The sequence below is a fragment of the Canis aureus genome, chromosome 13, assembly GCF_053574225.1.
Source record: "Canis aureus isolate CA01 chromosome 13, VMU_Caureus_v.1.0, whole genome shotgun sequence".
Classification (NCBI taxonomy): domain Eukaryota; kingdom Metazoa; phylum Chordata; class Mammalia; order Carnivora; family Canidae; genus Canis; species Canis aureus.
In genome coordinates, this window is record NC_135623.1 from 56,882,090 (window position 1) to 56,899,289 (window position 17,200).

The window sequence follows — 17,200 nt, forward strand, 5'->3', positions numbered from 1 at the left end:
CCGTAGCCTCCTTAAGGAAAGGCAGGTTTCTGCCTTACTCATCTTTGTTACACTAGCAACACATACAGGGAGTTATGGAGAATACATATTAGCAGAATATAAATTAATTTAGTGGTATTAATTTTCTGTGAAAAAACTGGAAGAAGTAAAATAAGTGGTAGAGATTCTCATTCCTCATTTAATGTATAAAGTCTGCTAACAAGAGTTACATTTAATCACTGAAGAAAAATAAACTCTGAACTATCATATTAAATGGAGTTGCCTACAATAAGGTTAGTAAAATTTAGGTATTCATTTATATAATGTATGTTTTAAAGCATTTAAATATGCATGTACTCAGAGACTAAGGCTTTGACTACTTTGACATTTCAAAGTGTATTTCATTTTTTGTATGTGGGAGATAGCTGTAAAACTCAAAGGTCTGTGGAGTTAGTTCCACAATTTTGGAGAAAGCTGTGTTGCTGACTTCAGAACTTTTTGGAGTTTAGAAAAGCAATATGGTGCATATATATTACTGAACACTTCCAGTATATTATACATTAGTATTTTTTGCAGCAAAGTTAGGACTATTCAGATCAATAATAAAACTGACTATATCTTAGGTTACTTAGAGTTAGGTTTGGCTAACTTTAAAAAAATTCTTAGTTCTCAGGACTTGCTGGATATCTGGTCTGCAGACAAGGCACAGTTGGTTTATTTCATACTTGTTTGCCTTGCCAGGACTTAGTACCAAGTTTATTATTTTTTTAGCATATTTTTCATCTATCTCCCATACTACATCTTAATAGCCTGGCCCTGTAATGTTAAAGGTACTAAGTTATTTGAACAGATCGTTGTTTATCAACGAAAGAGATGACAATTGATGGCAGTTATTTCTACAATGTAGTTGTAGCCTTATAAATCACATCATAACTTGTTTTACAGTCGTATCTGACAACTAATAGGCACAACCTAATAAAGACATCACTTGATGAAAATATTTAGAAAGTAATGTTATCAGTAACTAAATACTGAGGCCATCATAAATTGTGAGAACAAATAAGAATTACACATTTAAAAACCCAGGACTACACAACAAAAGCTAACCCTTACAACATTTGGAAACTAAGGATCTGTTCATTCAACAAACCTTACCAAGGTCAGTGTATCACAGTGTTTGTGATGTTAGATCCAGATGTCTGAGGTAGAGTCTCAGTTCCATCACTTATTAGCTCTAAGACAAGTTAACTTTGCTATGCCTCAGATTCCTCATTTGTAAAATAGAGATAATATGATACAATACCTACTTCACAAGGTTATCTTAAAGATTATATGAGTTCATATGTGGCAGGTATGGTGCTTCCTCTGCATCTCAAGTTAGACTACTATTACCCTATTTTATTGTCATCAAAACATTCGCATAACTACCTTTCTGTTTCTATAAGGTAGAACCTAAGCTCCATGATGGCATGCTATCTATCTAGTTCACTGTTAATATCCACAGGTTCTAGAAAATTTTGACTCTAAGTGTTCAATACATATTTTTTGGCTGTTATTAATAACTGAAAAATGTCATGTCAAGATATAAGCAAATAATTTGCAGCAATATAAATAATGTGATAAGCCAAGATGTGAGTGAACCCAACCAATAATACAAGTTCCTTCTGTCCATCACTTCTCTGATCATCTGCTTAGCAAATATCCTTCATGTTTTACTTCAAAGTTACTGTGAAGCCTTTCCTGAGTCATTTACTTTGAGACTTGGGTGACCCTCTCACGCTCCCACAGTACTTTGTACATGGGCACATTTAAGCAATTATCCTTTTGTACTGTGAAGATCTGTTTTTGGTTTTTACCACTAGACTACCTAATGCATAAAGGATTGTGATTTTTCACTTTTGTATATCTTCAGGTACAGGTGATGAAGAGTCATCACCTTTTTACTTATTGCTAGTACCTTGCATAGTACAGAGAGTAAGACCTCAAGAAAATTTATAATTTACATTGTTTACTCATGTTTATGCATGACACATGAAACATTCTTAAGAAGACAAAGACTGATAGGATTTAAAATAGAATGGTCTGATATGTGGTAACTAATTCCTTTATTGGTAAAATAAGTAGTGACAATAAAGCATATCAGATCAGTTGAAAATGACAATTTTCCCCCAGTTCCAATGGAATGTGTATGTAAGGAAAAGAGCCTTAGGAAGTCACATTTTAGTTTACTCAAAACAAAACAAAACAAAAACTCAGGTACTCTATTAAAATCTCTCTCCAGCCTTGTTCAAATCACCACCCTGTTCTTCCTTCTCTCCAACATATTGTAATATTTTTTATTTATTTCAGCACTTTCTGACATTTTTGGGCTACTGTAGAATCTCAAAAGTACCACTGAAATGACTTTACCCTATGTTTGTTTCTCCTTCGTTTTCAAAATTGGTAAGTAGTAATTACTTTTAAAATTAAGTGTCAAACTGTATCTGAGTTTATTTAAATTTAGAAAATGAAATATTCAAAATCACAGCTGCACAGTCATTTAAAACATTTAGTAAACAAAAACATGCCATATTCTTAACAGTACAAAAACTCCTTCAGAATCTTCCAAGTTTAACACATACTTCAACACATTAGTCATAAGAATATTTATATTAACCTTCTCCTGCATATCACTAGGAGCATAAAAAGACATTCAAGATAATTTCTGAACTCAAAGAGTTTATAGCCTAATTGAGGAGACAAGATAACTATATAAAGCTATCAAATAACATCACTAGGCAGTACACAATTTGCCTAAGGGCCAAATGTAACGCAACAATTACAGTATATTCCACTGATGGATGAGGACTACGGTGGATGCAATCAGTGCCAGGAGAAACATTCCAACCAGAGAGAGAAGCTAGACTGTGATGTCATGGAAAGGATCTAGAAAGAAAGAGGCACAAATGTAACTGGTGGACACCTGAATAGACCAGTCTAGGGAAGAGATGGAGGATGCTGGCTTTTTAAAGGTTTCATATTTCTGTATGTTAGGGAAACATCCATCTATTTCTAATTGGCTAAGAGTTCCATGAAATGGATATTGGGTTTCATGAAATGCCTTTCAGGCATCAAGACATTTTAAAAGAGCAGACTTGCTACAACTACTTCCAATAAGAATTAATCATGGCTGGACTAGATTAAAAAAAAAAAAAAAGGTAAACCTGGACTGGGGCTAACAGCAAAGCTATGTCAGAAATGTAAAACTAAGTAGTAGTGCTATAAGAAATAGGCAAGTATTTCTGGCAGCTGCTCTTGTTAGTATGAGAAGTACTCTTGTCGTAGATATTATTAATAGCAATATACTTTGGGAGAGGCTGTCATTTATACAGTGCAAATATCACACTAAAATTCAGAAATATAAAAGGATAAATTAAGGTGACACAAAAACTGAAATGATCCTAAGACTTGCAGTGAAAATAATGTAATAAATCATAAAGTTATACATACAGCTCATCTGTTTAGATAGAAACACAGATTTGAGTTTTAGAACTGGGAGGAGAAGAAAATTATAGTTGAAAATTATGTGGGTGATGGGTCCATGACAAATATTTTTCAGAAAGAATAAAAAATAAAATCACATGAACTAATAATTTCTTAATCTATTTACATATTTTCCTCCTGAAGCTGTTAAGCATAAACCTATCTCATTACTTTCTCAAAAAGAAAAAAAATTCCCTGTGATAAAAACCTAGAATAATACAATTAGAAATACAATAACAGAGAATTTACTAAAATCCACAAAACTTTACCACATAGGAATAAATTTGCTTAGAATATGACTTCTTTCTCTTTAAAACAACACTAGAAATCCCTCATACCAGTTTTTAATTGGTACAAACTTTCTGGAAAACAATTTAGCAGTATTTGTCAAGAATCTAAAAAAGTTCATACTCCTTGACCCAATACTTCTACTTCCAGAAATCAGTGTAAAGAGATGTAAAGATTTATATATATAAAAAGGCTCTAAGCAGGTACTGTCTAAATCAATAATAGTGGGAAAATTATGGAACATTCATTTAGATTATATATTTTTGAATAACTACAATTATGGGAAACCACCAGCAATATACTAAAAATGAATTAAAGTTAATATTGCTAAAAAATTATTTACTTAAAATTGTTACTGTGGTTCTTTTGAGCAGTGGTATTACTAATACTTTAGGAAATTGTAAAGTATTTTTTCTAAATTGTATATACTAAGTACATCTTATTTTTATAAAGAAAAGTAAAAGATATTAATTATTGGAAGAAAATTCAAATTCCCTGTATCACCATTCAATCTGGAGAATTTGCAGGATTAGTAAATTCAGAAGGATAATAACTCACAGGTTGATTTAGCAACAGAGTTTATGATGGTCTAACTTTACGGATATATACAAAATCTTCCCACAAATGAAACTTATTGTAAACAATTATAGATGTTTTTAAAAACAAAGGTAATATAACTATTTGATAAACCTGGCAGATCTTTGCTGAAAAGGTACTAATAGACTAGTCAACAGTCATGAGAGGGGCATAGATTAAAATTATAGACAGCTTAAACTAACTGAATAGTACACATACAAAAACAGCTAATTAAATTAACCTTATTTATGAGGTTAGAATTTTGAATATAGGTGTCTAGTATCATCATCGATAACAATGAAGGAAAAACTTAAAACATAATTGAAGCTCAGAGAGGTACAATGTTGTTTTAAATTTTTGTCCTCGTTGTCAAAAGCGCTAGTTGAAGAAGCTGATGAGAATGATACTGCACTGTAGTTTGAGGATGGTTGATCTGTCCAGTTGTTCCCTGCCAAAGATTCTCTTCTTGACCAAATCTAGATAGGCTCACTGAGCTCTTTTTCAACTAGGCCCTGTCTTTGGGATTTCAGCAAGAATCCTACTCAGTTTAACCAGAATCCTCCCAATCTTGGTATATGATCACCTTTCATGACTGCTGGGTTCCTCATCCTCTATCATCCTCCAGGTGTTGTTAAACTGGTTTAGCCAGAATCCCCCTACCGATGTTTCCTCTTAGTAATTTTCTACCACTGCTCACCAAACTGTTCCTTGGCTATAAATTCTCACTTTTCTTTGTTGTATTTGGGTTGAGCCCAATCTCACTCCCCTACTCACTTTGTAGTAGTTACCTATACCTATATATCACTAGAGTGCCCCTGAATAAAGTCTATCTTGCCATTTTAACAAGTGTCATGAATAATTTTTTAAAAGGGATCATCCCTCAGCTTACAAAGACAATAGACAAACATGCATACTGTTCAAATATTTCCAGTTTTTTACTACTATAATTATTGCATAATCTATAGGATAACTTTATAAATAAAACCTCTTAAAAGAGATTACAACAAAAACCCTGTATTTATAAAAGTTCTCTGCTATCAAAAGTTATTTGTAAGTTACTTGTTTTAATCTTTGAATCTATTTTCTCACAGAAACAATGTCAACAATGATAGGGTCCCAGGCTTACCCTCCAAAATACTAATAGTTGCAAAGTGTTAAGTTCACATGAAAACAAAATGTATAAAGAGAATGGCTACTGCTACTAGGTGCAGCATTAGTGAGCTCTACTAAATATCAGCTTTATTATTCACCAAGAAAACTGGGAAAGATAACTGATTTGAGCCTCCGTTTTCTAGTCTACTGAATGTAGAGAATACCTGATTTAAAGTACTTAAACAAACAAAAAAAAACAAAAAAAAACAAAAAAAAAAACAAAAAAAAACAAAAAAAACAAAAAAAAACAAAAAACAAAAAAAAAATAAAGTACTTAAACATTTAAGTCATTTAAGCATTAAGTTGGTTAAGATCTACAAAAGAGTTAAAACAATGCCTAGAATACATAGAGTTTTTTTAAAAAGATGGCAATTATAAATAGCTTTATTATACTAATACTGTATATTATGAAGAGAAATACTAAGTAGTAGCTAAAATTCTAGCAGGTAGCTACACAAAGTTTTTTTCTACATAACCACAAAGAATTAGAAGAGAGGATGATAGTTTTAAAGAAAATGTAAGACTTACAGCCTTAACAACCTCATTCTAAAAATTTACCATGAGCTGAAACTTATATACAAGCAAAAAAGACATACGCAGGAGATTTATTATAGTATCATTATAAGCATACAAATCCAGATTTCACTCTTTTGCAGGTAAATGTTTATTAAAACACAGTTGTGTCCATTCAGCCATTCATTTAAGTATTGTCTACAGCTGCTTTCATGCTCCAGTGGCAGGGATGAGTAGTTCTAACAGCGACTTTAAAGTCCACAAGGCCTAAAATATTTACTGGCCCTTTGCAGAAATAGTTTCACTTAAGCTAACCTGCAATAATAACAATACACAGAGTGATTAACATTTTCTCAAATGACACAAATATTCTAATTTTATTTCTGTTTTCACTTTAAAGAAAATTATTTTAAATGTGGTATTTTGACTAGCTCTGTTGCCAATGCTTGGTTTAAACCTAGCATATATATGGCACTCTAAAAATGATATTTTGTCTATATGCCAGCACAGTCAGGTATCTTTAAAAGCCCAATATCCATTGTCGTTTTCATGTCATTTGGAAATTTCTACCAAGAAATAACAATGAAGAGTAATCTTCTGAAAATACTGTAAATGTTTTAAAATCTCCCAAACAAAAGGTGTTAAGAAATGTGATTCAAGCACTGAAATACATTTTCTTACTATTATTGTTAAGATGTTGTTTCTCTTACAAAAAAAAAAAAAAAAAAATGCTACCAAATAAGCTATAAAATAACATCAAACTCTATCTAAGGTACATTATTTTTTCACATTTTAAACATTCCTATTTATGTTTATAATGAGAAAAAATAACATACCTTAGGATTTAAGAAAGACAGTATTACCATAATTGGGCATTCCAATTTCAAAGAAAATTGAAAATATCCAGTGATTTTATAGAATAAATAAGTTTTTCCTGTAAAATTTCTCTTACTCTCAAGGAGAATCAGTTCTTTTAGAATAAAAAGTTATGTACTCAACTAGTACTCTCGAATTATCTGATTCAATTACCTACAGGGCTTTAAAAATACACATAGATCCCTGAACCTTAATCCAGATCGCTTACATAAAACTATCCAAAAAGAGGGGAACCTAGGATTCTACATTTTTTTAAAGATTTTATTTATTTATTTATTTCATTTATTTATAGAGAGCGCACAACCAGGGGGGACGGGCTGAGGGAGAGAGAGAGAGAGAATATCCCAAGCAGATTATGCAAAGTGTTAAGCCCAACAAGGGCTCAATTCCACAACCCTGAGATCATGACCTGAGTCAAAATCAAGAGCTGGATGTAATGAAGAGTTGGACATTTCACCGACTGAGCCACCCAGATGCCCCAGGATTCTACATTTTTAAAAAGTATTCCAAGTGAAACTTATTACCAAGAATGTCTAAGCAAATGTAAATAAATAATGAGGACCTTAATACTAAAAATATTTTGATTTACAGTAACCAGTTAACAGCTAGATTGCTATTTCTTTACAATTGTTAGTATAATTCCAAAATACCTCTGATGAAAGACTAGAATAATTTATATAAAAATAAATTCGACTACCAATACCAATATTATACTTAATAGTGAGGTAAATAAATTTTATGAAAACATTTCGAGAGATGTACATTGAAGTTATAGCAACTAAAGGATTTTTCACAAATTTTGAAGTTTTTTTTTTATTGTGCAAACATTAAGTGGATCAACCTCTATGAGGGCTGGAGGAATGTATCATGTTCTTCAAATTTTAATAAGATTGCTACATTCTGGTAAGAGGTCACTGTAGTGCACAGTAGCTCACTATTGAAAGGAAAAAAAATTGCCTACAAAATACAGAAATCGTTCTGCTTTGTGTACTTTGTTGTCAGTGTAGAAAAAGTGGCTTGAAAGCAAAATATACCCAGTGTAAGCAATATACTGGATGTTACTTAAAAAAAAAAAAAAAAAAAGGATTAATTACATATCATACCAAAAGTTTTCTTAAATCTTTGATAAAGAAAAATAAAATTTTAAAAATGTTAATTATCAACTTACCAAAGGAAAGTGAATAAATTAAATAACAAAGAACATGTAAATCAATTAAAAACTATCTAAATTAACCAGCCCTGAAATGGGGGGGGGGGGGTATATATAATTACCCTATCTCTCTAATATTTCTAGTACTCAGAGTCAATGAGTTATGCAATAGTAAGTTCCTGGCAGGCAGGCAGTCTAAGACTAAATGTGTTTTTTAACTATCTTCCAAAGAAAATGTTCTCATGATTTTTATTTTTCAAATTTAGTTCTCTTCAGTTATTACAAATGCAAGGCTATAAATTAACATAACATAGTAACCTAGAAAAGTCAAGCTGCATAGTGACCCTATGAAGCCCTCAGGGAAAGCCTTGAAGTTTTCTATTAATTTTTCTTATAGAAGCTGCTTCTGAGCCTTTTAAATTTCACGTATATTAGAAAATAAAGGTAGAAAACATTAACTATGACATAATGAAGTAATCTACCATATATTGTACCTAAGAATTTATTAGAAATAACAACAAAGAACCAGATTATCTTGTTTTTAAGTATCTTAATCCTTTCATTTAAAAAACTCACATTTCTTTTCCTCAATCTAAAAATTTACTTGTGTTGGTATTTTCCTTTATGGAAGTGTTAAAATAATAAATTAGTTTATTAGTGACTTTAAAGCTATTAGAGGTCCCTGTGTAAATGCTTAAATCAGAATAGTGACCTCATTCAGAAGTTACAAAAGTGACAAAGTGAAAGAAGACAAAATAAACCCTTTCTAACAACATACTAAAGAAGAAAATTAAAGAGTGATGGAGATATTTGTATTCCATTTTCAATGCTGAAACTGTATTACATTTAAACCTCATTCAAAATGTTTTTCAACATGGCTACCACTTGTCTGGAGTAGAAGTGGAAACTACTCAAAAGGAACTAAGATAATTTGAAAACATATTTTTACAAAGGTTAATAAGTCCCAGCAAATAAAAATTCTTTTCACTAAGGAGAAAAAAGTTTTTTAGGCGTTGTGTGTTAATATACTTGTTTAGTAGAATATTTCCCTTTTAGTTTTTTTTTTTTTTGAAAAAAAGGTAAAAAGGGAACTAAAACATTAATAGCACTGTTAGATGCAAACACCCATTTGATCTCAGATTTTTATGGTGTTTTCTTGGTTTAATGAGTTCAGGATCATAAACATATTTTAGATCTAAAAATGTATCACTCTGGTTAATAATTCAAACTAGCAATACCAAGTTAACACAAAAAAATACAATAAAACTGCTAATATTAATGGGATCAGAACTTGGTAATGGAGAAGAGAATGTCATCCTGAAAAATATCTAATAGATCATAACGATTATACGTTAGCACAAGTTCTACAAAATGTTTGTTAGTTCAGGATTGTCTATATATAAACTCTATCGTAACTGCCACACAATAGCATGCTATTTTTATTTTATATAACAGCTAAAAGTAAAGTACCTATTACATTAAGCTTGAATTAAAAAAAAATAGCAATTTAAAATAACACAGCTCTAAGGGCCAGATAAATCTAGGGAACTTGGAATACTCTTTAAAAGAGCTAAACGCTGTAGTTCCCATATATATATAAGAAGAATATCACCAGTTTCTTGCTTTTCCCACAGAATAAAAACTACAAATTGGGGGTTTTAGTATTTGCTAACATATTTTAAAACATCCTTTTTACATTTACCAATTTTAAATAAATTTAAATGATTCTAATATCAAGAAAAATAAGTGAGAAAAAAAGTGGATTGAGTAACCCTGCCTTCCAGGCCTCTATCATACTATTATAACTACCGCTTATATATAAGTTTTATTTGGCTACAGAATGCACTGATAATTTTATTTATAAATATCAATAGAAATTTGAAGCATTTCTTCGCTAAAGGAAGCAGAAGTACTTGATTTAAATAAACATTCCTGTTTTTCAGATGCAAGACTTACCCGTCTTCGACAAAAGGGGAGGCCTTGGGCAATGATGCTAATGCTAAAGATCTTCATCACAGTTTGATGAGGCAGAGGCTCTTTTGCACTTTTAAGATCAACAGGAACCAAGCCATGGTTTAAAGTAGCTTTTCCTGGTTTTGACATTTTAAAACTCCTCTAGGTTGATGAATGCTTTCTACATGTAATACAAGCACATTACTAAAGACTCTAAGCACAAATTAAAATATAATTTTCTAATTAAAAAACAAAAAAAAGGTCGAGAACCCAAGGCCTGCTGCTTTGTCTTTCAACCTTCTCCTACCAAATGTCCTGACCTGTCTGAGGCTTGGTGAAGTGCAAACTATCCTAGAATAGCCAGGAATTATAAACTACTGAAGTGAAAGCTGCTGCTCCTGCCAGTCAAACAGCTGGTGAACCTCCCATACAAAGTCAGTAATGCGAATACAACCAAAGCAGGGCAATGCTGTAGGTCCCTTTTAAACTTCTCTAACTACTAACTCAGGTATTCCCTAGAAAGTGAAAGTAAAGTTTTCTTTACAAAAATCCAAAAAAATAAACATGGTATTTTCTCTTAAATATCTTGAGTCTTCCTTACCCAAATATCAGAATTAATATTTTAGGAATGTTTTGAAATGTGCTTCAAATTTAAGGACAATATTCATTCATACTCAAAAAATATAAACACACATCTGTTCTTAGATATATTCAGAATGAGCATTATGTTTTCAAGTGTTTGTCTTAAGCATGCTCTTTTCCTTTTCCATACATACCATTCTTTACCTCGTACTAAGACATTAAATCGACTCTCTCTCCAAAGCTATTAATATGCACTTCACATTAATCTTATCAGTAGACATTTTAGTTGTTTGCAAATGTCAATTCAATCTTTAATTCTCAAAAACTCAGTGATTCCACTTCAAAGTATAAGTCATGTGATTAAAGATACATTATTTTTTTAAAACCCAAGCATTTATAAATGCAGCCTGTGATGGGTATTAATTATAGTAAAATAATAACTAACTATTCATCACAAATCGTTAGTGCCGAATTCCTCCAACATATCATGGTCAGAAATATCTTCCTAAAACACAGAGAGAATATAGTGCACAATCCACTCCTCAAGAACTTTCAATGGGTCCCCAACTCCTAGGATAAAATATGGAGATGAAGGCTTTCCTCAAAATGGCCCTAATCTTTTCAGCATTACCTCAAATATTTCCCTAAATTAAGCTCTTATATCAATGTTAATTAATACGACACTTCATATTCAAACCCATGAACTACACTATTATGAAGATGATAAGAAAAAAAGCTCAGTTTAAGTATAGAGAGTAGTCTTGATATATGGTAAGTAATGGATATGAACTGTCTGTTCACAATCCTTGGTTAGTTTGTTCTCTCCTTCCATTCTATTGTCCCCTTCCAAATGCCAGTCATCTGACTTATTTCTTCTTCCAATTGCTTTTACTGATCTCTGTAAGGGAACTTAGAATGTGATATGGAGAGAAAGGAGAATGTCAGAAATGAGTAATTTTTTTTTAAAACTTTGGAGAGATGTCCTATTAAATGTAAAGTGGGCTAACTGGGAAGCCAGGCCATACTCCCAGTTCCACCAAGATGCTTATTATTATTATTATTTTTTATTAAGGTACATTTTCCTTTTACACCATAATCTAAAATGTAGTTAAAAATGCAAAATCATTGGGGCGAAGGCGGCTCAGTTGGTTAAGCATTTGACTCTTGATCTCAGCTCAGGTCTTGATCTCAGCTCAGGGTCATGAGTTCAAGCCCCATGAGCTCAAGCCACTTAAAAAAAAAAAAAAAGCAGAATCAATACCAGGGATGACATTTTTAACTATACAAAAGTAAACAACCAAATTTCTCCAAAGAAAATATACAAATGATCAATAAGTACATGTAAAGATGATCAATATCACTAATCATTGTGTAACTTCAAATCAAAACCAGAAATGAACCACCACCGATGCACACCCATTAGGATGGCTATTATATAAAAACAATCAATCAATCATGCACAAATACCACAGACAATAATAAGTGTTAGCAAGGATGTGGAGAAATTGAAATACTTGTGTATCGCTGGTTGGGAACATAAAATATAGGTAGCTCATTGTGGGAAAATAGTATGGAGGTTCCTCAAAAAATTAAGTGATCCAGCAATTCCACTTTGGGGTATACACTCCCCAAAAAAGAACTGAAAGAAGGGACTCAAACAGATATTTATACATCCATGTTCATAGCAACATATCCACAACAGCCAAGAGATGGAAGCAACCCAAGTAACCACTGACAGATGAATGGGCAAACAAAATGTGGTACATACATACAATAGAATATTATTCAGTCTTAAAAACGAAGGAAATTCTGACACATGCTACAATATGGATGAACCCTGAAGACATAATGGATAAATGAAATAAGTCTGTCAAAAAGGAAATATGTAAATAAAAAAAAAAGGAAATATGTTGTACAATCCCACTTACATGAGGTACTAGCATAGCTAAATTCATGGAGACAGAAAGTATAATGATGGTTGCCAGCAGCAAGTCAGAGAAAGGACTGGAAAGTTAGTGTTTAATGGATGATGTAAGAGTCTCAGTTAGAAAAATATGAAAATGTTCTAGAGATGGATAGTGGTAATGGTTGCACAACACTGTGAATGTATTTAAAGCCACTGAATTACACACTTAAACACTGTTAAAATGATAAATTTCATGCTATGGATATTTAACCACAATAAAAAAAAATCACTTTAATAAAAAAAGTAAACAATTTAGAACCATAAACACCAAAATACAAAACAAACACACACACAACAGAGATATAGGGATAGAAAGAGTATGCTGGAAATCTTTAATTTGATATGAAAAGGGAAAAAAAAAGTGAGACTATTATCTAAGATCACAATGTATACAGCCCCACTAGAGGGGTGGGGGGAGATGAACATCTGTAGCATCATTCTAGTCTCAGCATCTCTTCTGATGCTCCCTTTATTTCTTAACACTTTTTTTTCAGTATAATATATTCTCAAATCATATGCTATATTTACTCTTTATTAGAAAAATCCCTTCGCTGCAGTTCCATGGAATGCCCCCTCTCCAAATAACTATTAGTATCTTTGTTAATATTATATATAGTTTTCTGTAGACTGATACTCTTTATTCTCAAAAAAATTCTGTGATATCTTTGAAATCAATTATTAAATCTTTTTTTTAAAGATTTTATTTATTTATTTATTCATAGAGACGCAGAGAGAGAGAGAGAGAGAGAGAGAGAGAGAGAATGGGGCAGAGACACAGGCAGAAGGAGAAGCAGGTTCCATGCAGGGAGCCCAACGTGGGACTCGATCCAGGGTCTCCAGGATCACACCCTGGGCCGCAGGTGGCGCTAAACTGCTGCGCCACTGGGGCTGCCCCAGTTATTAAATCTTCAAAACTCCTTCTCTGAACCACAAAGATGTAACTTAAACTATGTTACAGAAAAATTAAAAGAACACACTACATTCCACAAGTTTAACATATTCATTCTGCACAGAAAATAAATGAAACAGATCAACTCCAAACTTAACTTTCACTTAATCCAGAAATAGAGGTAACATACTGAAACTTATAATTTCTCACTTTTTTTAAACCCTTAAGGAATTTTAGAGTTACATGTATTTACATGCAGATAGTTTAAAGACAAGGAAGACAGGAAACTCTTTAATCAACTTGGAGTCTGATCCTAAAGAGGAAAAAAGATTTGGAACTAAAAAATATTTGGACTGAGAAAATTAAAACTAAAATGAACAGTGTTCTTTCTCCTGCTTATAAGAGAGCAAAAAATATTATGGAAGTAGAATTAGTTTTTCACTTTCAAGAAACTATTTGTGATGATAATAAGAATAAAAACTAGGGCTATTTGTATATTAAATATGTTTTACATTAGATAACCAAGTTTTGGTGAACACATAGTAACACTCTAATCCAACTCATTTTTTTAATCAGTAAATAGCTGCCCTCAACTGGATAGTACAGAGCACTGCAACTTTAGCAAACCAAATACTAAATCTGATTACGTGTCTACAATGTATTTCTGTAAAAGAGAGACATTCCTAGCGATTGAGCAAAGTGAGTACTAATTTTCAAAAGTATATACTACCAAGTTTCATCATTTTGGAGGATTCAAGTTAACACTACTTCTAAAGCAATATTCTCACACAGCAGGAAAACACTGAAAATACCAAAACTTCAAATACACAAGAAAAACCCAGTCAATGAGGGAAATCATAGACAAAGCATAGAAGAATCCTAATTGTTAACTTTAAAATGTACCTAGTTACATTTGCTCAAAAAAATAAATAGAGTCTTAGTCTCAATCATATTTTTAAAAACATTTAAGGTACTCTTAATTATTAACCTCCTCTCTCAAGCTGCAACTCTGCAAAACAGACAAACTCTTTTTAAAATGATGCCAACAAATACTAATGAAGTGTAATATAATAGGTAGGAGCATCAATGCTGGATCCAAACTGCCTTAGTCCAAAGCCTACTACTTATTTGTAGTATGACTTTAAATTAATGCCTCTATGCCTCAACTTCATCTATACAAAACCTCCTCACAGGGTTTTTATAGGTATTAAATTAGTTAATGTAAGTGAAGCACATATAATAATGCTTCACATCTAGTAAGTGTTCAATACTGTTAACTGTCATTACTACCACTATTATTGCTACATTAGATACTACTACTACTACTACTACTACTACTACTACTGTTGCTGCTACAATAGGACCAAAAACCACATAGAGTTTTGTAATATATATCAATTTTAAAAGTTGCGGGGAAAGCAAGCAGAGATTCTAAAATCCATCTGTAATATTCAACTTCAAAGTAGAATATTTTAAAACATCATCTATATGTTTTATAAAGGTTTCGTAATTGTCAAAATTTTTACCTAAAAATTAATCTGCAATATCTTAACTGTGGTGTCTTTTAAAATTTCAGATGTCACTAATTATTCATCCAACAAGTCAACATTAGTGAACTTGTGATAAAGAGAAGATCTCTCTGTAAGGTATTTTGCCCACTTACCATTTTCTGATTTTCTTCTAAAAGTGTGTACTGGTCAAAGAGGATTTTAGATAAAAGCTCATGCACCAAATATCCCTAATATGGGTATTTCTAAAATGTATTATAGTCCCATACATTCTAATTCTCTTATGATGACAAAAAGATTTACAACTGTTTATTCTGGATTTCTACCTTTTCTTTCATTCTTTATTATACAGAAGGCTAGGATTTAACTGCTCCTGACTAAAGGCCATAGCATATAAGTAGCATAAAGATTTCCATTTTCATAAACTATTCTTGATTCAGCTGAAACTCACTTAGAAGGTAAGTTTACCTACAAGTAATAATGGTTGTATATCAAGATTCTTCAAAGCCCCATACCAAACACTTCTGACAGGGAGAATATCAGCCTGTCATTTTAAACCCAGTATTATTCACTACCATGAATTTAACCAACAAGTGACTTGGCTTATTCTTTGGTAGAAACAGAAAAAATTCCAGATGCTTAAAATTATACCACTACTAAGGTGAAATAAATCAGAATCAATATCCCTTTGAGATAAGAATATGGTATTATCAAGTATACTCATTTATTTAGGATACAGAGTGAGACAGATTATCTTCTTTATCTCACTCATTCTTTTCCATCTTTCCTAACACCTTAGATACCAGAGTGTTAAAGATCTTCCTAGTCCAAGCAATCCCTATACAAAGATAGAGCAATTTAAACAGAGGAAAACAATGATAAATCAAGCGATTAAGTTTCTTTGTTTAATGATAAATGGTCAAGTTTATAATAGTAAAAAACTGCAAAAAAATTAAAAAATTCCAAACAAGATTGTTACTTCAATTGTAGAAACAAAAATGCCATCAGATTTAGTAAGGAAAAAAAAAAGATAAATATATGATATTGCTTTAAAATTTTTATTATTCACAAAAGGCATAGGTGAAATGAATAGAGACATTTTATAAAAATTAAAAACATTCGAAGTGATTCCTTAAAAAATTCTAAAAGACATTTATTTATTTATTTATTTATTTATTTATTTATTTGAGAGGGAGAGGGGGTTGGGGCACAAGGAGAGGGAGAAAGAATCTTAAGCAGGGTCCATGGTGGGCTATTCTTACAACCGTGAGATCATGACCTGAGCCAAAATCAAGAGTTGGCCACTTAACCAACTGAGACACCCTGACACTCCTATAAAAGACATTTAAATATTTAGTGTTCTCTAAAAAAGATTACAACTTCTAATTATAATGTATTTGAGGTATTATATTCATCTATACATTTAATAAGTTATAATCTATTATTGTATAGTAAGTAGTCCCTTCCTTATCCACCATTTCAGTTAACCACAGTCAACTGTGGAAGCAGATGATCCTCTTCCTGACCTATCGCCAAAAGGTCAATAGTACCTAAAACTCCATCACAATGCCTACATCATTCACCTCACTTCATCTCATCATATAGACATTTTTAATCATCTCACATCATCACAAGAAGGGTGAGTACAGTACAGTAAGATTCTTTCAGAGAGAAACCATATCCACATAACTCTGATTACAGTATACTGTTATAATTGTTCTATTATTAGTTATTATTGGTAATCTCTTACTGTGCCTAATTTATAAACTTTATCGTATATAGAGGACAAAACTCTATATATATTTATAGAGTTCAGTACTATCCAGGGTTTCAGGCATCCACTGGGGGACTCCTGGAACATATGTCTCCTTCATGGAAAAAGGGAGATTGCTCTATTTTCTGGGCACCGAGGAAGCCCCTGCTAATTTTCTTTATCTGGGCACCGAGGGAGCCCCTGAGTACTTAAGAGAAATTAGCTTGGGTTCCGAAATAGCACAAACAGTTTATACAAATGTTATAAAAAATGTGATCCGGTGATCTGTCATTTGCAAAATAAAAGCATTATGTATAAATAATCATTGTATATACTTTTACATTGTCAAAGTAAAAATGCTACAATAGCAGGTTAAAGTGCTGTAACTGCTTTGATATACATACCCAAGGTCTGACAGCTGGACACTTTGGTTGTTTCTGAATTCTGCTGGAATTTTCTAGTTATTTCTGAATAATTGGTTAAAAATAAAGTT

At 32.0% G+C, this 17,200-nt stretch overlaps 1 protein-coding gene across 4 annotated transcripts in view; it reads right to left on the reverse strand.

Moving 5' to 3' along the window:
• The window catches only part of FBXW7 (F-box and WD repeat domain containing 7), a 232,728-nt gene that overhangs the window by 51,520 nt on the left and 164,008 nt on the right, over nucleotides 1-17,200 (reverse strand). Inside the window, exon 1 of one of the 4 annotated variants that reach the window (XM_077846370.1) lies at nucleotides 10,013-10,318. The exons of 2 other annotated variants lie outside the window; for them this stretch is intronic. In XM_077846370.1, the coding sequence (XP_077702496.1) occupies nucleotides 10,013-10,159 (147 nt within the window). In that variant the 5' untranslated portion in view covers nucleotides 10,160-10,318. Of the gene's footprint in view, nucleotides 1-2,032; nucleotides 2,905-10,012; nucleotides 10,319-17,200 lie in introns of those variants that run through there. One more of the 4 variants, XM_077846371.1, reaches the window with a different exon arrangement.